Genomic DNA, 22,383 nt, shown 5'->3' on the forward strand with positions numbered 1-22,383 from the left:
TTGCACTTTCCCCAGAGACTGCTGCCATGTGCCACATGGTGACTAGTCAGATGTCCCATCATCACAACTGAAATTACATTCCATTATATCCATACACAGGGACTACTTCAGAGCTTTAAAACCTTGCTTTTATTAAGTTTTTGCATTACACAAGAATGAGTGGTTTTGAGAACTGGTACTGAGGAACAGAGTTACAGGGTGAGTGGGTAGGCCAGTGCATCACCCATGCTCTGAGCTGTTTCCCCTCTGAGAACAGTCCTTAGAGCCCTAGAAGAGACTCATTTTGTTAAACATTTTATTTTTTATAATGCTGACAGATAGAGTTACATTAGCTTTTCATTTAGTAAGGAGGAATGAATCACTTGGTGTTAGCATAAAACCAGATTTAATAGAGTCAGAAATGGCCCACAGTGAAATTGCTCAGTGTGATAAAGGCCACCTGCAGTGCAGTTGTAGTTTGCCTGAGCCCTGTCAGTTGCAGTTTGCCTGTACCTGGAATAGAGATCCTTTACCCACCAAGTCAGGTGAAGGTAAGAAGGTTCTTTAGCTACTTCTGGTAGGTACACAGGACTGGGTGGCTGGGGCAGTAGTAATCCTGAGCAAGAGCTAGCTGAGAAATAGGTTTAAGGGCATTAGACCCTAGCTTATAAAAAAAATCACCTCAGTTGCACTATTAAAAGTACATTTAGGAAATTTAGTACAAGTCTGTAATAGTGACAAAGGCAGTGATTGCTACGTGCTCAGTAACTCAGTTCTGTAGGATATGTGTAATGTTGATAATTTCTAGACCTCTTTAAGCTGCCATTTTTTGCTGGATTTGGGGTTGTGTTCAGTCATGGAAGAGCACTGTTTTCTGCTGTGTTTTACCTGAGAAAGAACTGTCCCTCTGTCCTGTTAGTTAGGCACAAGTTCACGTAACCCTGGGGTTGGCTCTGTGGCTCACTTCACCCAAATACTCCCTGCGGAAGCATCAGCTGCAGCGAGGTGGATTGCACGGGGAAGTGCAGGGGTTAATGCACATTTGATGCTATGTAGAAGCGTTATCTATATCTAAACACTGCAATGTCCATGGTCAGACTGACAAAGGGAAGAGAGCAGAACCATCAAGGGAATGTGTGGAGTAGTTCCAGTACCGAGACATATTTCAAGATGTGCTTATAAAACACTAGGGTTCAGTAATGTGAGCGACACTTGAAAATGTCTTACTTTGCTGTGACTAGTATTTTTTAAAAAAACTACAAAACCCAAACTCCCACAGCCTTCTCTGGGGCATGGGGAGGCATGTGATGGGGACCTCTGTGTACCTTGTAGAGATGGAGCCTGTTACCATCCTAACAGCTCTATGCTATGTGTGAGATAAGATTTCAGGGACCCCACAGTGACTCCTTCGCTCTCCTTTTGGTGAGAGTCCGTAACACTCACACTTCAGAAGGCACAGAGGCAGAAGATGTCTGTGTCCTAGGGTGAGCTCTGTGGAGCCAGGACAAGGATCAACCCCAGGGTGAAGGTCCCACCTAACAGAACTGGTAGTTGTTGCCCTTGAGAAGGGGCTGCCCACTTTCCTCTTGCTCGCAGGACTCCTCACAGCAGCCAGAGGTGTCACAGCCACTGTCTTCCTCAGCACTGGAGGGGAGGTTGGTGTAGTCCTTGAAAGAAAAGGAAGAAATGTGTTTTGGTCCCTCTGACTGTGTATGATACCTGTTACCTTGCGGGTGGCAGCTGGGTCTGTGCTCACTCCACATTATCACCCTTTGCTGTGCCCACGGGGCATGACTAACTGGCAGGGCAGGCAGGTGCCTGTGCTTTTGTGGACAGCTAGTCCTGAGAGAATGCACAGCAAGTCCAGGGGAATGGGGCAGGGTGCTGTGCTGCTAGTGTATGACTGCCTGTCACGGAGAGGTTTCTGCCAAGAGGCTGTGCTTCCTTGTCCAGCCCTCTTTGGCCGTGGTGGAGAGTGACTTAACCCTTCAGCTGGATGCCTCTCTGCACTTCCCACCAGCACTACACTGCTCCCATCAGCTAATGGTAAGGGATGTCACAGAAAATGTGTCCAGAAGCTCTGTTCACCTGTTCTTTATGCACCTCCAGCTCTTTCTGGATGAAGCAGCCAATCTGGTCGAAGGTGGGTCTCCGTGTGGGCTCCAGGCTCCAGCATGCCTGCATGATGCTGTACCTGCAGGGCCAGACAGGGAGAGGGATGTTGCATGGTGCTGCTGGAGGCTCTGCAACCCTAGGCTCTTCCCTGCAGCACTCTGTGTGTCAGGGACAGAGTACTGAGCAGTCCCTTTCCTTTCATAAAACCCATGGTGAGTGCATGTGCAGTGCTCCAGGAATGGTGAGCACTGGAGTGGATGGAGAAAACTAATCAAGGAGAAGCTTTATGCCATCAAGACTTCAGGATTATACTCATTAACCTCCTGTAGCCTACTCAGACTTCTCATAATCAGAGTCAAAAGAAGCTAAAACTAAAAGAAGAGAACCCTAAGTTCAGGAGTGTAGACATGTAATGTGAGTGTTCTTGTTCTCCTGTCCCTAAACAGGAGATGCTGGATAGACTGCCCCAGGCCTTGTTTTCCTGCAGGACCAAGGGGCAGCCTGGTAAGATCCATCCTTAACCTTAAGGCAGACACCTGGGAGCAGCAGCCAGACCTGTGGACAAGGTCCCTGTGCCATGGTCCCTGCCTGTTGCCATGAAGCAGCTCCAGCCCCCCATCACTGCTGTGAGAATCTCAGTGCATCCACTCACATTTCCAAGGGAGCGAAGTCAGGCCTGGCCATCTGGTATCCCTGCTTCACCATGCTGTAGAACTTGCTGTTCACCACCATGCCAGGATAGGGGCTCTTCCCTGTGACAGTGAAAGGAGCAGAGGTGGCTTTTAGACCAGAGTGTTCAACACTCCAGCCTTGAGGGGTAGGAAGAGGCAGCCTGGAGCACTGCCTGAGCCAGTGCTACCCAGGAAGGTCTGAGTTAGAGAAAATGATGTGGGATTCTTTGTTTTATGGTCCCACTGGAAACATAACACAGTGTTTTATAGCCCTGATAAACCTAGATTTTTGTCAACCTTCCTCCTTTCTTGGAAATTTTTCTGCAGATACATTAGGGCAGTAGTGAGCCACAGAAAACAGAAGAGGTTAGCAAGCTTGCTTCTTTCTTACCAAGGGAGAAGATCTCCCAGAGCAGGATGCCGTAAGACCACACATCACTCTGCACTGTGTAAATGCAGTCAAAGATGCTCTCTGGGGCCATCCATTTCACGGGCAGGCGGGCCTGGAAGAGCAGAGTCCTGCAGACTGGGACAGGCTGGCAGCTTATGCTGCACCCTGCCTGTCCTTCATGCTCCAGCCTCCCCCTACCCTTATACCTTCTCTTGTGGCCACTTTTATTACTTACATTGCCTTTCACAACGTAATTGGAGTCATTCATGATGTCCCTGGCCAGGCCAAAGTCGCAAATTTTGGCTACCCGTCCATCTGATATGAGCACGTTCCTGGCTGCTAAGTCACGGTGGATGCACTGGGGAGAAGAGACCACAACTGAGACTGAGTCACTGGCCCTCAACAAATCCAAAAAATTCCCTACAGCCTAGGCCTGCCACCAAAACAATGCTGGTAGGGGCAAGGGAAACATGTACTGCTTGAAGAGGAAGAGCCCCTGTCTGAGGCACCATGTGATGTACAAATTACGTTTGTAGCTCTCTTTCAAGCATTTCATTTGTCATGTTAAGACACTGTGACATTTAATGCTCTGTTCTTTAATCACTCATGGGGCTGTCATCTTCCCCATAGGGGGAGGCTCAGAACCAGGGGCTCTTGACACTGTGTCCTCATCTCTGGAGCAGTCACGGGGTGACTGACACTTGGAGCCAGCTCTGGCAGTCAGCTCAATAGCCAGTTTCAGTTCCTTGTCCCTGGGGTAGCAGGGACGCTGCCAAAGTGAGAAAGCTTCACAACAAAGTTCCTGACCTTATGCAAAAACGGGAGAAAATGTTGAGACCAGCATGATGCACAGCCCTGGGTTCCCCCTGTAACACTGCTCTGCCATGATGGCCACGGGGGACAAAGGCTCTGGAGGGAACACCAGACACCAGGGCCCAGCCTGTCTGAACCCAACAGACAGAGCAGAGAGGCCTATTTCCAGCAGCAGCTTCCTTGAGCTTGGCTATGACCCCATCCAGACATCCCAAGCCTTCTGCAGCCAGGATGGGTGGCTCCTGCTTGGCTGGGCTGGTGTTTCCCACTTGGTGTGCTGGGGCCAGTGGTCCTCTTGGCACTCACGTTCTTTGATGCGAGGAATGCCATGCCCTGGGCCACCTGGCTGGAGAACTGAAGCAGGTCAGAGAGATTGAGGGGACGGAGATCCTCCCTGGCTTCACCTTCTTCCTCCAAGCTTCTCCCTGAAATTCAAAGCAGAGATTTAGATTTGCTGCAAAGCTGGTGAGTAACGCAAACTGTAGCATGTTGTGGTTCCCAGAGCTAAACCAGGCAGGATAACCAAAAGAAAGAAATCATGAAATCACAGAAATGAGCCTTTGACTCACCCCTGACTTGCACAGAATCTGATGCTGCTGAAGATGATGATGACACAGGCCTCATTTCAACATATGTTTCCAAACCCTGGCTTGAAAAGCCACTGTCACTGTAAGAAGCAACAGAGAGGGGGGCAGACTGTTAGAACCCTCCAGCTGTACCTTCTGGCCTGCTCCATATCCACCAAAAGGAGAAACTACATGCCTGCCTGCAGAAGGTGACTTAGAGAGGGGCTTAAGGGCAAAGGCAAACTTGAAGCTAATTCAGAAAGGAGACCTGGGCCCTCTGTGTTATGGGGCTCCAGAAACTGTTCCTTTTTTAAGCTCTTGGCTGATGGGGAGCAGTCAGCTTCATCCTACCGAACCCATGTGCCCAATAGTGTAGGAAGCCTGAAAGTTTTGTTTCCGGGTTGTGGAAGGACAGACAGGACTGGAACCTGGATTTATTGTGGATATTCAATGACTGCTCTCAAAATCTTCGAAAAACTCAGAACTATGACCAGGTCTAAACGTATGCAACCCCAGTGGCTTCTACATCCTGGTATCCTGCCAATCCCCAGACCTTTGACCTTGATCTCTCCCCAGCACAGTGCTCTTCACACTTCTCCCAGTGATACCCAGGCCCTGCATTGCCCAGCTCTGCAGCCACCTTAGTTCTGCTCCTACCTGCGGATATATTTCTTCTCTAGTTCAATGTTTTTGTAATCAGCAGCGCTGTCTATAGAGGTGTCCAGGGCAGAATCCTGGATCATTATGGATTCAGCCTTCTTCCGCAGGAAATTCAGCAGATCTCCATAGCGACAGTACTCGGTGATGACAAGGATTGGGCCTGGGAGAACAGCAGAAAGGGTTCATTAAGGAATGATGTTGCTGTGACCTGTCCTGAGGATTGCTTTCCCTGAGAGGGCAGCAGAATCCACACAGCTCATCAGCTCACGCTGTGCCTCAGAGGAGGGGCCCTGTCAGGGGGCAGCAGGGCTGGGGGATCCTACCTCCACAGGTACATGCCCCCAGCAGGTTAACAATGTTCTCGTGATGTCCCAGGTGACTCAGGATCTTCAGCTCAGACATGAGAGCCTCCTGCTCATCTGTGTCTGCTGATGCTGTGAGGTCAGAGAAGGACTGCGTGAAGGAGTGAGGGAGGGACAAGGTGGAGATTAAGGAAAGGGCAGAAAAAGGTGTTGACAGAGTTACGGAATAAAAAGGAGGAGACACACTTAGAGTGAAAACTGTGTCCTCTAACTGTGCCTCTGGCCTGCCCTGTCCACAAAAAAAGACAGTAGTGTGATTCCAGCATCTGGTACTTGGCACAGGAACAACTTTTAAAAGTAGCTTTTTTAGCCTGTAAGCACCAACACGTGGTGAACACACACTACATCCTACCCAGAAGAGCTTGGAGGATTTCAGCCCTTTCAAGTTGCTCTGTGCTCACCCTTTAGCATCTTCACAGCCACTTTGAGCACTGAATCTTCTTTGCCCAGCCCAAAAGCTGTGGCTTCTACCACTTTTCCAAAGGCTCCTGCTCCAAGAGTTTTTCCTGCAGAGGAAAAAAAAGTACTTTTAAGACATTTTACAGAGAAAGATTGAGCAGCTGTCCTGCACACAGCCTTGAGGAGGATGTCTGGTGGATGGGGATTCTTGCTGGGCTCACACAAGATGGTACATCCCTTAGTCAGGAACTGGCAAACATCTGGGGGGAACTCTACTGTGAGCAAAGATGGTGTGAAAGAGGCCATCTCCAAACTTTGCCTCACCAAGTCTGTGCCTTAGGAATGACCCCACATGCAAGAGGAGGGACGTGACCCCTGCAGCCTTCTTTGGAGCAAAGGAGGAGGGAGGGAAGGTTGCATCCTACCACTTACCACCCTGTGTGGAAGAGAGCAGCAAGGCCTGGTTAAGGATGTTGCTGGAATGGGATAAGGACGAAGGTTTGGACATTACCCAGAGCTTTGGCTCTGACTCTTGAAGCATTTCAGCTCTCTGATGAGCTTCATGCCACCAGGCAAGGAGCAGGGAAGGTTTCTTACCAAACTGGAGGTTGTTCCTTGGAAACTCCCATTTTTCATTGTATGGCAGCTGAGTGGGATCGATAAAGATGTAATTATTGCCTTCACAGGCCTCAATGATCTTCCACCGCACCTGGTACTTGGGTTTCTGTAAGGAGGAGACTCCAGTTACTCAGCGATTCCCAAGCTGGGAGTGTTCCCCAGCCCCAGCATCCACTCAAGCTCACTCTGCAGGTACAGAGGGAAGATACAGATTTCAGCCCATTAAATATCTTTAGAATCTGGACTGAGTGAGCAGGGCTTTTTCTGGACATCCTGGACTCTTTGGAGTTATGAAGCCCCCCAAGTCATCACCTATAACTGAGGGAGGCTCTCTTGCCACTGGAAGCAGCCTGTTGCCATCATTTGGGATTGCAGGGCTGGGAGATCCAGCCTGTCCCACCAGAGCAGTGGCTGACAGTGCCCAGCTGGTGCTGGAGGGAGATGTCCCCACTGTGTCTCCTTCCTTGGACCCCTGGTTGCTGAGTACAGCAGAACAGTGGAGCTGGCCCAGCCCCACTTCCCTTACAAGGGTAAAATAAAAAAGGAGAAAGAGAAGTATGAATTTCTCTTTTCCAAGAATGTCATGGCAGAAGTAACCAGGCGAGGCAGAGAAGCACTGGTGGAGTCCTTGAGCAGAGAAAGCTGGTACTTGTCTGAGATAGGTAACCACGTTATTTATAGACATGTCCTGCTTCTCTTGGGCTTGCAAGCCTGTCCAAAAAGCTATTTATTTCAGATCTGTGCTTACACATTGATCCATCTTTCTCTGTCTCTGGACCACCGTCCAAAGGCAGCTCTGCCTGCTAAGCTGTAGGTGCTTGTCTGAGAGAGGACTGATGCATCTTCTGACAAACAGTACCAGAACTTTGCAACAAAATATTTAGCCTTGATAGGCTGTCAAAGGAAGGGTGCCAAAAGGGAGAGACAAAACCCAGGAGATTTTCACCCACTGATGAAGCAGAGGTGGCTACTGATTGGTTTGTGGGAAAAACAGAGAAGGAATCCAAATGCTGGAAATGAGCCTTGCAGAGAAAATGGGGCAAGTTCTTATATAAAAATAGTGACCAAGTCTTCCTGGAAACAAATTTCTAACATCATCCTGTTTCTCTAAAAACAGTTTTTTATAAAGCAGTGAACAGAATAAAAAGTAGATGCAAACTGCAAACCACTTTTTTTTTTTCTCCCTTGATTCAGTCCATGAATTTATGGGGACCAGAGCAAAACCAGAGGCAACTGGCAGCACAGAGTGAGCACCTTTGTCTGGCACCAAACAGTAACCACACTGACCTCTGGGCTACAAGACTGAAGGACCAGGGCAGGGGAGGTATTAATACACTGGATTGGGTGCATGAGCTTTACCCTGCAGTAGAAAACTCCAGGGAGAAGCTGGGAGGCAGGGGAGGTGAAGGAGGCAGCTTGCCTGGTACCTCCAAGCTGAATGGCCTCTGCCCTGGCTGCCAGCAGAGGCTGTGTGGCCTCTGAGGCTGGGCAGCCCTTGCCCTGCAGCAGGAAATCTGACCTGGTTATACTTGTAGAGCAGGAAGAGGAGCAGGAGGAGCAGCAGCACCAATGCGCTTATGCAGGAGGAGAGAACAGGGCTGAAGAGCTTGTTTGGAAGGGCCATGACGCTCCCTGGAAGAGGAAAAAAAGGAGAATGAGTCGACTCTCTTATTTCAACCCCAACTCTGGGAGCATTTTGCCCAACTATTCACTTTGAATTCTTCTATATGCCACACACCTCAGCACTCCCCTCGGTACCCCCTTTTGGGAGCTGCTGGGAGCTCCCAAACTCTTGATGCCAAACTCTAGTCTGCAGTGGTTCTTCTCATGCCCCCCTGTTTCCACACAAACAGCACGAGGCCAGACTGACTGGGGACCAAGATCTGTGTAGCAAGAACAGCCCCACCAAAAGATGCAGCCCCTGTATTTTTGTGGGCTGAGAAACTGCTGGATGCACCATTCCCTAGAGCTGAGTCCTGCAGTTATAAGATGCTTTTGGTGTGGCTCAGCCTTTGGATTCAGGCTATTAACCCAGCCAGAAATTCCCACACAGCTCTTAGGAATGGCAAATGCCAAAACCTCACACCTGTGAGGATAAAGGGCTTGTGGAATCTGGTCCAGCTCTCTTGCAACACAGTGGGGATATACATCAGGGATGTAATCTCACAGCCCCCAGATTCTCCCCACTCTGCCAAGCTGATGGTTTGTATCTTACTGGTGATGGTGACCGAGTGAAACATCTCAGAGGCATTCCCTTCCTCATTAATGGCCACACAGCAGAAGGTGAAATTGTCACCCAGCTCCTGGAAGAGGATGATGCTCTCCACCTCCACCTCATGGAAGGGCAACATATTCACCACCTGGGGTCTGGAGTCATTCTGTATCAATCTGTAGTCCTCACTGTACCTGCAGGGATGGCAAGGGGGGACAGTGAGTGCTCCTCTGCAGCACAGCAGCTCACAGCTGAGTGGGGGCCTGGGTCAGACTAGAGAGGAGACAAAGGGAATTAGGGTAGCAGCTCTGTGAGGTGTGTTACTCTATGCTCAGTTAAATATCTCTCCCTGAACACCAGAGCCGTGTACAGACAGAGCTATGACTGCCTTTATGTGGTTCAGCACACATAATAAACACTTTATATGTTCTGCCATCAGTCCCTTCAGTGGGGATGGTCCTGAGACACAACTGCCCTGTCCAGGCAGCTGCAGTTGCTTCCCATGACTCTGTAGCTCAGTAAACCCATGCTCTGCAGAACCTCAGACCTGTGGAAGTCCCAAAAGGATGACTGGGCCAGCAACATACACCAGGGCACTTCTCCAAGGGATCCATATATTCTTTGGAAAAGCATGGGGAGATCATGAATCACAGATGGACAATCTCTTCAAGCTCAGAACTTTAGGAACAGAAAATGCCCCCTCTTCTCAGGCAGACCCCAAGAACCTCTTTTTCCAGCAGACCAACATCCCTGTTGCTGTTACTGGACAGGCTCTGCTGTATTGCCTGCCCGGGGCCACAGGTGGTGCTGCTCAGGGAATTCCAGCATGGCAAGGGCAGGGCACAGCATGGAGCAGCTCAGTCACTGGGCAGTTCTCACCTGTCTGAGTGCAGAGGGCACTGGTACCACTCGATGTGTGGGGCAGGGTACCCGATGGCCGTGCACTGAAGGATGCTGGGGTCATCGGCTGGCACCTTGATTTTGCAGACCCTTGGAGAAGCTGTTGGGGAAGTCACATAAACAGTGAATGCTGTGACCAGAAGAAGAGCGCATCCCCCACGGTCTGGTTTCCTTTCTGTGCGTGCAACAACAAACCAGAAGGAACCCCTGTGCTGCACACAGGCAGGTTTGGGCTGGGTCTGTGTGTCCTGTGGGTGCTGAGCTGGAAGCAGCCTGGTACCCCAACCATCTTTTTTTTTTTCCAACTGGGAAGCAGTCCCAGGGGCAAGCAGGGTGAAAGAATGGACAAGCACTTACATTTCAGAGAGATACTGAAGGTAACTGATCCATTGGTCACATTGTTGAGGGCATAAAATGTGTAGAACCCTCCCTCTCCTTCCTGCAGGCGGTTCAGGAAGAGTGTGTTGTTGTACCTGCTCACAGAGAGAAACACTGTGAAGAGCACAGGCCTTGCTCAGTGAGATGCGGCTGTTTCCCGTGCTCTGGAGCAGTGAACACGTCCAGCACCAATCCCAGCCCATCAGGGAGCCTGCTAGTTGCTTCATTGGGGGAATGCAGGAAGAGGGACTGATCTTCCTTAGAGCAAATACCTTCTGCCACCAAGTGCACTTCAGCACTTCTGAAAGGCTACAGGTGAACACTCAGAAATAATTTAACATCTAAATCATTACCTTTCAAGGGCCAGGGGATGCTGGTCCTCCTGCCTTTGGCAGAATGAATTTCTCCATAAAGCTGTGCTCCCTAGGTGCCCACTCCCCTCTGCCCCCAGCCCATTTCTCAGCCAAGAGTTCACCATAACTTTTTGCCTAGTAGCACAGTTCCTCTTGTGGATTGTTTTTTGTTTCTAAGAAAATGAAAGGGGAATTGCCCAAAACCCCAACAAATGGAATGATTTTCTTACAGTCTCCCCTTGGTCTCAGTTGGCTGTAGGCTTTGGAAGAGCAGACCTGTACACTCTCTCTTAGATCTTATTCATATAACAGTGTTTGTGACTTCTCTTTTACATGGGGCTCTCAGTGCCTCTCAGTGCACACCCTTTTAACCTCAGAGCAGAGGATGGGCCCAAGGACCAGTGAGGGAATTAAGCTTTTTGTTCTATCCATCCACTCCTGCAATTTCTTCACACAAGGAGAGTGCAGGATTGAACAAACAGATCACAAACGTGACACTGACTTCCACAAGGCTTTCTAAAGAGAAGGCTGCCAATTTAGAGAAGGGTGGTGTCCTCCTTGATCTGATCATACTGTGGTTTGCTAATAATACTGGAAAGAGAAAACAGAAATGCAGAACAGTTTCCCTCTTTAAAACCAGAGAGTTTTCTGTAGAATGGGGCCTGCCTGTCTTAAGGAAAGCTCTCTTGGAAACATGCCATAGTCAGTGTAGAAGACAAAGTGCACGTACCAGTTGTTTCCAGAGATCATTTGGCCCTCGAATCTGGTGGGTTTAGAGTTCTTTAAGGGGTTCTTGTGTTCCCAGACCCACTGGTGAAGTTTGGGGTAAGCCTTTATGTGGACCTGCAGCTTCACACTCTCTCCCAGAGCAACCTCCTGGCTGGTGGCTTGCCCTGGGGTCAGGTGCACGTAACCTCTCTCTGCAGGGTGGAGGAGAGCACGACCGTCAGCAGACATGTCCAGAGACCTGGAATAACCCTTATACCAGCTCCATAAATGGATCATTATTGGAAATAGCAGTCTCAGATGGGAGACTGCAGGAGGGAATGAAATATTACACAGGTACATTGCCAAAGGAGTACTCTTAAATTACTTCTTTGTCATGGCACCTTGGATTACACTGCCTGAGGAGAGCTAGAAAATCTTAGTGAAGTCTCATAAGGAAAGAAGTTTTACATGCTGTATCCTAAGAAGTGATGAGGCCAAAACAGTATCTCCTAGTTGTTTGCCAAAACTGGCCCTTTAGCTAAAATCCTGGCTTCTCACTAGGAAATAACTCAGACTGAGCCTTCTTTCTGAGCTGTGGTATGCAGCAGCTTTGGATCATCAGCAAACTCCAGCCTGTGAGCTGTGAGGATGAATTTTCCATCTTGAGATACAAACAAGTGTGTAATAGACCTGAATCCCCTTGTGTGGATCTGTCACTGGAAGAGACAAAGATCCATACTCTGCTCATGTGCTTGCCCTTCCTTCTAAACAGCCTTTCCCGGTCTTCAGCACAACCTTGTCCCGTTCACTTCTTACTATTTCAAAGCTGTTTATAAATGCACAGAGACTGAGAAGAGCACTCAAATTTTTCATCCAGAGTCCAAAACCTGTCCTCTGGCCCCTCAAGATACGAAGGGAGCACCAATTCCTTTCCTAGCAGCTCCATAGTTCTCATGTAAACCCTCAGGCACATGTGAGAATTATATTTTCAACAACAAATCTAGGAAGAGAATGGAGGCAGAAGCAGCAAATACTCAAGGCTACACATGATTCAGCCCTACTAGCCTTTTGGGGAAGTACTCACCTACTACCTGAAGCATTGTTGAGGCATTCCTGAATCCTACTGAATTGTTAGCTATACAGATGTACTTCCCAGTGTCTTCCATGGTCACGGCTGCAACAGACAGGGTGTCATTGATGAAGTAGTCACCATTTTCAAAGCCAGTCCTTTTAGTTTTCATGACCTGTCAGGCAGAGAGGGAACAGCACACATTGGGAGGGCAGAGCAAACACACCTCGCCTTCTCTGGGCTAGAGAGCTCATCACAGAGAGCAACCTGTGTGGAGAGCCAGAGACACATTAAACCCAGGGATCCAGGGCAGATATTCCCCAGCAGTTATCTTACAGCTATTGTCAGCCTTCTAACTGCAACCTGGCCTTACACCATGTGATCCAAACACACCCTGTGTGTTGTTTTGTCTCCTTAATAAAGGCATCAGTTATAATAAGGACTTCTAACAAACCTCATCCAACCATCTAGCAGTTAGAAGTCAGCATCGCAGAGATTTTGAATTGTATTCCTTTTCTTCACACATATCTTTTCTCTGGAGACCTCTGTCCTGAAAATGTTTGCTGCTTTATAAGCCCTGACAGGGCTGGGTGGAGAAATGTTGCTTTAATAGGTGCTGTGGCTTCTGTCCAATAAACTCAGCTGAAACAACACACTCTCCTCTCTTGCAGCACGATTCTGAAAATAGGCAGGTGTTTCTTAATCCTGTCATCCCAAAGAAAGGATATTCAAATTTCTACAGCTTGAATAGCTGCTTTGCTTGCGTAGTTCAAGGCTTTGCAGTGAGTCTGGGCAGTTCTTACTACCCTGTGTCCCCCAGTTTCCAGGAAAGCCCCACACCCCAACTTACTGTCTTTGCTGCTGTCACCCATCTGATGTCATACTTGTGGGAAGGAGCAATCACTCTGCAGGTGACTTGGAAAGGTTCGCCCATGATTCTCACATGGTCTGCAGGGTCCATCATCACTGACACAGGCTTCTCCAGTACTGCACAAAAGCAAACAGGGGAAGATCCAGTGTCAGCATCTCCAGTGAGTCCATGTGCTTTGGAGTCTCCCCAGGACCTGGCTACCTTGGGTGGTGAGCCACTGGCACAGGTTGCCCAGAGAAGTTGTGGATGCTCCATCCTGAAGTGTTCAAGGCCAGCTTAGGTGGGGCCTGAACAACCTGATCTAGCAGGTAGCATCCCTGCCTTTGGGCAGTGAACTTGGAACTAGATTATTTTCAAGGTTTCTTCCCACCCAAACTATTCTATGACTCTATCCTGTGATTCTACCTCCTCCTTTCCATCCTCTTTAGCCTCTTTATCCCCTGTCATCCCCTTCCCTATTGATCACCACTCCCTTTCGAGCATGTGTCTGTGGAAAGCAGTACAGGTGGGGAGAACACAGCAGTCAGGACTGTGGGTTGAAAGGGAAGGAGAAACTTTTGCCCTGGTTACAGATGGAGCATTGAGGCCCAAGTACTTGCAGAACATTGGAGACTTTTCTCTGTGACAGCGCCTGCAAAGATTTGAAGACTGCTGAACCCATGCAAACTCATCTGAAGGAACCAATTTGCCAGAGGCTGATGGAATTTGGCCTCCATTAAATAACCTTAAGAAACTGCAGGTTCAGAAGGTCTTTCCTGCCCCTGGCAAGGAGCTTTTCCTTGACTATCTACTGTGGCCAGCTTAGCTATATGTGGCCCTTAGGACAGCGACAACCCCAGTTCTTTACCTTCTTCCATAACCAGTCTTATTCTTGATGAATTCTTTATTTTTCCATTTATCTGTGCTTGGCATCGGTAAAAACCTTTATGCTTGCTTTGCACATTGTACAGTCTTACTCCTTTCTCAGCACTGAAGGAGTAGTTGGTCCCAGGCGGGAGAGGAGAGGCGTCATCCATTATCAGAGTGACATTGGATCCGTACTCGGGGGCTGTGATGAGGCAGGGGAGATCAACATTCCCACCTTCAATTCCCCGGACCCGGAAATGGGGGCTGTACCACACGTTATCAGGGTCTGCAGAGGAGACAGGACAGGCTTGTGAGAGGAGTCAGAAAATGCACTGAAGCTGAGAAACACATTCCAGCAAAGGCAAGTCTCCAGCACTGCTGCCCAGGGGGAGTTCGATGCTAGGGCAGCTCTGCTCAGCTCCTGCCTGACTCAGCCTCCAAACAGTCACATGACAAACCCAGATCCAGCTCAGGCATCTGAGGGGATCACAGCAACCAGCTCACAAATGTCCACAGATAAGAGAGACTGGAAAGTATGCATGCCTCTAATTAAACTTTTCGGCATCATTCTAGTTTTACTTATGAGACCTCCAGCTTCCCTACTCAGGGCAGCACCTCTGGTGCAAGGGAAGGGGTGAAGTCAAGTGGTAGAACCACCACAGCATAGCTTCTTCTGGGAGAAAAGAATATTTGGAATTCAGGTCATGATGTGAGGATGTAATTCATGTGACTCTCTCCCTTATCTGAGGTGCTGGCAATATGGATCTCTGATTTGCAAATCTCAGCGCTCATTACAACACTGAACACACTTACACCTCTGTTTTTCAAGAAGGGAAGCCACAGAGGAAGGAGGGAGAGATCCAGGAAAGATCCACATATGAGATGTATCTCTGTACCTTATCCCAGTGCTTTAACCATGGGCTCCATTTTACGTGGACTCACACGGTTGTGGCTGCACCAGGAGCCTGCACCGCTCCCCAGGCACACACACGAGCACAGCACAGCAGAAAGGACCTGTCAGTGGCTCCCTAGAAGGAGGCTGTTCTGCCAGGGGATGTGGCAGGAGAGAAGCAGGGTTACCTCGCACAAACAGGTGGATGGCTGCAATGCCCTTGTCACTGCTGTTGACATAACCACAGCTATAAGTGCCTGTATTCCTGTAAGCGGCCTTGGGAATACTGAGCGTGCTGATGGTGTGGTTACTGAATGTATTCTTTTTGCTATTCCATGCAACTTCAGACTCTCCTGAGCAGTGCAAGAGGACTGGATCACCCGTGTTGACAACCAGAGCAGAGAGGTCAGGGCTGATCACCGGAGATGCTGAGCCTGCAAGGGAAAGAGAGGGTGATAATGCAAAAAACGATCCCTAAAAATTCTCTGTTGGAGTTCATGCTGCTGAGAACGGAGTAGCTCAGCATCAGGAAAAGGCTGACCTTGAGATTCTGACTGGCTTTTTGGGTCACATCACTCCACCCGTTCTCTGTCCCACCTGACCTATATGGCCTGCTACTCCAAAGAATGAATTTCAGGGAAGAAACACCACCCTCCACAGCTCCCTCTTCCCTGCCGTTTGAACATTTAGAGCCATGGGACAGGAAAAACAATCATCTGGAGCTGATTAGGGCAAATGCCAGCTTGGCAATTGTTCCTGCTGATTTTTGCCTCTTCTTACAAGGAAAACAATAGTTTTCCTATTGTGGCAGAGCTGGAGCTGCTCTATGAGGTGGGTTAACCCATAGCACCATTTGGTGGAGTTTAAGCCAAGTTTGGTGCAAGGGGTTCTCTGTTGAATTGGTGCTGAGATGAGCTAGAACAGACCTGGAAGGCTCCTGCAGAGCAGGACATCAGTGCATATAATTTGGGAAGACTGGCTCTTTGTTGCCAAGTGCTGGATTTTGAAGGAAACCTCTTCATGTGTATCATGGAGTCACACACTGCATTCTCCTCACAGACACCAACAAAACATTATGAAATGAGACAGCATTATTATTCCTGTTTGGGAGAGGAAACTGAGGCATGGAAAAGCTAAACTGCTGATGAAAGCCCATAGCTGCAGATGTCCATAGAACACACCTGTCCTGCGGACACCGGCCGGAGATCTGATGCATCTCTGCTTTGAAGATGCCTGCTCTGCTGGCTGAATAAAGGGGAACCAGGCTCCTACTCCAGCCTTTGTGTCAGAGGGAAATATTTTTTTCCCCGTTTTGCCCTGTCAGCGAGTTCTTTGAGTTACTGCCTATATTTAGGGTGGGGGGAAGTGCAAAGTGAATCAGTGCCACGGGGTTGGGGAAGAAGTGGTGCAGCCACCCCACGCCAGGCCCTCAGGGAGGACAGGAAACACATTGAGAATGGCTATCTGTGCCTGAGGGGATCCGCACCCCCTTCCAGCCCCTATCCAGGGCTATTGTCCCACTTCTGCTTTTCTTTCCAGTCGCTAACCCAACCTCACATCTTAAAGGGACACACACCCTCATCCAAATAATATTAATCACAAAGGGAGCTGCGCAATTTATCAATTCATTGTTCTGCAGGCATTGATCCTCCTGCCATGGACACTGTCCCTGTAACAGCCAGCAGAAGTGCGCCCCATCCTCATCCACCCCTGATCACAGCTCTTTCGGGGAGGAAGGTGATGCCCAAGGTACAACTGTGTGTCCTGGGCTATCAGCTGCGCTCAGGGCTGTGCCATCCAGAGCCCACACATCAGAGCCCAAAGAGCAGCATTTAAGCCATCTTGGGCTGATGACTCCCTCCATGCAACAAAGGGTTGAAAATACGACCCTGGAGAGCGTTGCTGGTGTGTGTCCATGACACAGTTGCCATGGGGAAGCTCAGACAAGGCCTAGATCAAACTCACTGGCCCTGTGGGGAGAAGCAGAGGACAAGGATCTTTGGAGCATGGAATATTTGACATTTTATCTCCCTGGGGCTTTTTGTTTTGTTTTGTTTGGGTGTGGGTTTTGGGTTTTTTTGTTTTGTTTGGGTTTTTTTTGGTTTTTTTTCCCCTGATGCTTTTATCTTTCTGTGGAAAGAGGAGGAGCCCAGAGTGGATAAAAACATATCCCAGAGTAATTTACAAAGCTACATTTTCCACATATCTGAGGCAAAACATTCCTTCCTTTTTGCTAAGCTGTGCTTTCTAGTGGGGCTTGATATTTCTGTTGCTTTAACGCTTTGTCACTGGATCCTTTTTCCCCACCTACTCTTTGCTTTGGCTATCCATCCACATCCAGGGCTTTGGCACCATTTCATGGGGAGCCAAGCTCTTTTGACTCAGAGTTGTATTCGAACTAGTTCAGAGAAAAACCATGTTGTCGCTTGTCCTTGGTTTGTCCACAGCAGGAGGACAAGGAAAGAAAACAAAACAAACAGGAGTCATCTCACTGTGCATCTTTGTTGTCACCAGCTTACAGGTACTACTGAGATGCTGTGGCCAGAAAAGGCTCTGGATAGGTGCTGTCCAGTGAGGAAAAAGCCTCCAGGCTGTCACTGGGGACTCGTATCAGCAATGCAAGCACCACAGGTGGAGTGAGGACAGACAAGACAGAGACACTAAATGCAGGCCAAGGCAGGTGAAGGTCAGTCAAGCACCCACTCCTCCATGTGTGCTGGGGGATGAGTCAGAGCAGTGGGTCGTTTTCCAGAATGGGGAAGCAGGACTGCTGGGGGAGGCTCTCTCCCTGCTGACCACTGTGCAATCTTGCACGAAGCCCAAGGATGTCTCTCTTCTGCTCTCCAGCAGCTTCCGCAGCACTGCCAGTAACTGCTGGCCAGAGGTTTTACCACACTTGGGTTGTGTAACCATGACCTCTCCTTACAGCTGCAGACTGTGTCCCTGCCTCTCCTATGCCAGCCAAAACACCGCTTGCCTCTGCTGAGCATTTGGTGAGGAAGGAGAAGTGAAGGCTGGTATGCCAGAAGTGCCCAGGATTCTTACCACAGAAACCAGTCACCAGGATCTTGAGTTAGTCCTGGGGAGTAACTAGGTTAAGGTCCGGCCCTGAGAGGGACCCACACCAGATCTGAGCTCCCTTTATCACACCCTCAATGATAGCAAGGAAAAGTTTGATTTCTGAGGACCCCTTCCCCAGAGTCACCTACGGTATCTGGGGGACTGGAGATGGAGAAAATTGTGTTCATGACAGCTCTTCTTGGGCCTTCTGCCTAAGAGGTTTAGATTACCCACAATAAGAAAACAAACCCCCCAGGAATACACCTCAAGATGGGCAAGAATACAGATGCAAGATGATCAGGTTTAAAACATTTCCTCTGCTTGACCTGAGCCCTCAGCAAGAGCCCAGATCACAACAATCACATCAGCCCTGGGTACTCACAGAAGATGCACTTACAATCCAAGAGGTAGGAGAAGGAAGTCAGGCTCTGACTCCAGCTGGAGGCTATTACTTTGTAGAACCTTGGCATGGTGCAGCTTTGTGCTGCAAATGGTCAGCAGTGCTGGTACTCACACAAATGTGTGTCCTACAGCCTGGCATGGCAGACAGTGCCTCATGAGGGTGTCACAGCTGGTGATCAGCACTAGCCAGTGGCTCAAGGGACCTTTGGAGAGATCCTGACAGCTATTGTTATGATCTCTCACAAAACTGTATTAGACCTGCCTAGTCCCTATTATCATAAAAACCACAAGAAATTAAAAACCCTGCAGCCTTCACAACCCAGTTCCCAGCACAGCAGACCTAGAAAATTCTGCTTAACATATTGCAAAGGTCACTTAAAGTGAAACAACAAGTAAGAAGGATGCAAATTTCCTGGGCTGAAAACATGAGCACTGCAGTGGCCCAGGAAGGATTCGCTGTCTACCTGACACATGCTGAATGCTTTCCCCACAGGCTGCCCCCTTACAAGGACGACTCCACACCATATTCTCACTGTGTCCCCAAGCAAGCTCCAAAGGAATATCAAGGTGAGTGCCACACAGGACCCAAGAGGCTTCCAGCACTTCAAATTCCCAGATTAGTAATGCTGGTTTCCAGCTCTTTGGTTGAAAACCTCAAAACAGGCTTAGTGATTCTTTTTTGAAATTGGTGGGTTATCACCTCTTGGCCATCTCTGCAGCCTTAAAAAACAGGTGTGTTTTTTACTTTCTTTCCTTTCCTGGCTGGCTGAGTTCTGTTTCCATCACATCTTGGCTCTACAGCCCTGTTGTGTGTGCCAGCACCACCAGAAACCAGCAATCCTCAAACACTCCAGCTGGGCATGAGGTGCTTTGGAAGGTGCCAATGCAGCTGATTTTCCCGACTCCTTCACCTACAGACCAAACATCTTCAACTCCTTCCCCATTTGAGCAGAATGTTATCTTGGAAAGAGTTTCCCTCAGGTCATAGTTGCTGCTGAACCATTCCTTCATCTTAAACCCTGCCCAGACCCAAAGAGTGGGAAGTTTCCTACCTCCCCACAGCCAAGGCTCTGCCTATGCTACGTGCACCTCTCCATCCTCCTTGGCCTTACCTTGGCAGGGCTTCAGGCAGCCAAGGGCAAGCCAGGCTCCAGAGCCAACACAGCAGCAACACACCCTCTTTCCACCACTGCCTCCCTCTCTAATTGCAGCCAGCTCTGGATGACCTTCAGAAAGCTGCTACAGCCAAGTGTGCACTGAATCCCAGGGCTCGTATCTCCTCCCTGCAGTGCCACACATTCTGCCTACCCATGCCAAAGATCCTTGAACCTGCCCACAGCAGTGCCCACTTCATGCAGCAGCCTGCAGAAACACGGACCATCCCAGCCCACAGCAGCTTTTTGGGACACATGGTTGGGAGCCCAGCTTCACCCTCCACCTCCAGGAGCTGCAAGCCTGTTGGTCCAGCTTCAGCACAGCCTTGTCCCCACCAAGGCCATCACCCCTCCGCACCTGAGGGGGAATGGAGCACTCACACCAGAGACCCAGGAAACCCTCACCACATCCCAAAACTCCCCTGGAGTGACATGAGGCTTCGGGAGCCAGTGTACTTACCATGCCAGAAGCCAGCTGTGGTGAGCAGCAGGAGGAGAGCAGGACCCATGTCCCCAGGGACCGTGGTGTCCCCAGCGTGGAGCCAATGCTGCTGAAGGATCCTCTCAAGCAGTGGGCGCCTCTTCTCGTGGGCACAGTCCCCAGCGCTCCCTTGTCGGGAGCTTCTCCTTTCTGACCTGACCACAAGTTAACAAATTCCCTATTTTGTTTGTTTTTGAAACAGGGGAAAAAAAAAGCCCAGGCTGTGCTTTGTCACGTCACCAGTGACAAACCCCACGGCAGAGGTGGGGCCACATGCACACCCTGCTGCAGGGTCCCCCTGTTGTTGGGGGTCCCCCTCAGGTCTCAGAGAGGAGTCCATCCTCAGAACACCCCCCCAGGGCTAGCAGAGGCCACTGCACCATGCTGGGGTTTGGGATAATCCTGATGTTCTCTGGCTTCTGCCACTCCCAGGGACACTTTCACCTTGCATGGGGACACAGTGTCCCTACACTTGCAGGCAGTGGATTCCATTTGATTTCAGCAGGACAAGTTTCACCTCAGGCCCAGTGGCTCTCGCTGGCTTTGAGACCTGAGCACCTTCACAGGACATGGCAGGCTCCCTCACAACAGGCCCACAAAGGCAATTCAGCCTGGGGCAGCTCCCTGGTGGGAAAAAGCCTGTGAAAATGCCGAATCATTTTGTGTTAACCAAAAGTGTGATCCCTGGTGCAGAGAGGGGTCCTGTGGCCACACAGGATCACCCCCAAGCCCCATGCCAGCTTAACCACCCACCCTGGCAGGGTTGAAATCCAGCATGCAGACCCCTTCTGGCTCCTGACTGGGCTGGGGGAGCCCTGCTCTTTCCTGTCCCAGTGCCTCCAAGCCAGGGGCTCAGAGTGACCCTGTCACCACCAGGCAGCTGCAGGGCTTGAGCACAGACCCTTCCTCCCAGCCATCCTGCCTGGCTGCTGGGGAGGCTGCTTGCAGCTGTTCTGTAATTGACAACCTGGCAGGCACCTTGAAGCAGTAATTAAGCCGTTCCCTAATTAGCAGTGTTAGTAATTAATAAATCAGGCACTTTTTAAACCCTCCACTGGATCATGGTTCTTCCAAAACAGGTGTGAGGGAAGGCTTGAAATAAACCAGTTCTCCCAGGGACACCCAGGTCAGCAGGATTAGCAGATCCTGTCAGACACAGGGTGCCCTTTGCTCTCTGCCCTGTCTCTGGAGAACCTCAGGCTGCAGCAGAAGTTCAGGGCTGTTCAGAGCAGCTCTGGGGTGGGAAGTGACTGCCATCACCTGACAGTGCTGGGAAGGAAGCACAGGGGAGGAAGGTCCAGCCAGGGGCTCTGCCAACTGCCCCCGCTGCAGCCCCAACGGCAGAGAGGTGGCAGGAACACCACGACAAACCATGGGCAGAAAGGGTAGGGTTGCTCCGAAATACCTGCACAGAGGTGGCTGTTGGATCTGCACCTGCTGTGCCCTGAAAGCCTCCACAGCCCGGAGGGGAATGGGCTTCTCCAAAGGGGGCAGTTAGAGAGGTACCAGCAAGACAAGGTCCTGGGGCCAAGAGATGAGAGCATGGCTGACTGCGCTGGAGATGACTAAGAGTCATGGGAACGTGGAGAGCTCTTGGTTTTGGCCAGAAGGATGGCTGGAGAGTGTGAGGGAGTCCAGAGAGAAGGAAAGGCAGCTTTTGGCCAAAGAACGTTTCCCCTCAGCAGTTTTTCCTGGCAGGATGCAGGGAAGAAGAACATGAATTAGAGGCAGCATGGTGCTCTGGGGGGCTCCCGCCCAGAGCAGGGGGGCTGTCAAGCAGCTGGGCCACAGGAGATGTCTGCTTGATTATTCTTTCCTCCTTTCAAGCCAAAGGGGCTTTTTAAAGGATGTTTGTTTCCCTCCTTCTTTTTAAGTCCTTTTTTTTTTTCCAGGAACAAATGCCAGCTCAGAGAGAACTGACTCACCAATGTGAATAAGTATTAAACCAGACAGGTTTAATAGAGAGAAGGGAAACAGCCCTCCTTCTTCTCTTTGAGGAGGCCCCTTGCAGAGCATCTCTGATGGCAGTGATCCCCAAGTGAGAGCTGGACACATGGGTCCCCACCTGGACTGGGCATACCTGGGGATGCTCACTGGGACAAGCTTGGGGTCCCTCCCTCTTTTGTGTCCCTCTCTTCCTCCTGCAGGCTGCATCCCAAATCTTATGTGCAAGCAACAGCTCAGGCCCAGGAGTGCTGCTGGAACTCATGTGCCCAGGCAGCTCTGAGCACAGGGCAGGGATGCTCTTAGAGAAGCTGCAACCTTACTTTGAACAACTTGAAGCCCAGGAATATCTGTGGAGGCCCTGATGGTTGTGAAAGATGGGATGAGACTTGCTCAGTGCCTGGTAGACTGGCTGTGGAAGGGGGAATGGAGGCTGCTGTGAGCCCTGGCTGGGAGCACAGGCTTGTTTCCCGGGCTGGGAGCCCTATGGGACCCCAGCACTGAGCACAGCTGGCCGTGGTGCCATGCCTGCCTGAACT

The 22,383-nt window shown here is 50.0% G+C and overlaps 1 protein-coding gene across 1 annotated transcript; it reads right to left on the reverse strand.

Moving 5' to 3' along the window:
- Window positions 1-110: 110 nt before the first annotated feature.
- CSF1R (colony stimulating factor 1 receptor) lies at window positions 111-20,891 on the reverse strand. The gene is made up of 22 exons (XM_066197531.1): window positions 20,654-20,891; window positions 19,880-20,539; window positions 14,992-15,237; window positions 13,913-14,197; window positions 13,045-13,181; window positions 12,210-12,369; window positions 11,148-11,337; window positions 10,044-10,159; window positions 9,666-9,786; window positions 8,790-8,980; window positions 8,094-8,206; window positions 6,554-6,680; window positions 5,959-6,063; window positions 5,519-5,629; window positions 5,193-5,355; window positions 4,539-4,636; window positions 4,276-4,394; window positions 3,392-3,514; window positions 3,157-3,268; window positions 2,747-2,846; window positions 2,068-2,173; window positions 111-1,646 (listed from the first exon to the last, which is right to left on the reverse strand). The coding sequence occupies exons 2-22, from the start codon at window positions 19,926-19,928 to the stop codon at window positions 1,515-1,517; spliced, it is 2,904 nt and encodes a 967-aa protein (XP_066053628.1). The 5' UTR covers window positions 19,929-20,539; window positions 20,654-20,891; the 3' UTR covers window positions 111-1,514.
- Between the last annotated feature and the right edge of the window lie 1,492 nt (window positions 20,892-22,383).

This window comes from Chamaea fasciata, unplaced genomic scaffold (genome assembly GCF_029207755.1).
Source record: "Chamaea fasciata isolate MVZ Bird 193981 ecotype frontalis unplaced genomic scaffold, bChaFas1.0.hap1 SCAF_15, whole genome shotgun sequence".
In the NCBI taxonomy this organism is placed as follows: domain Eukaryota; kingdom Metazoa; phylum Chordata; class Aves; order Passeriformes; family Sylviidae; genus Chamaea; species Chamaea fasciata.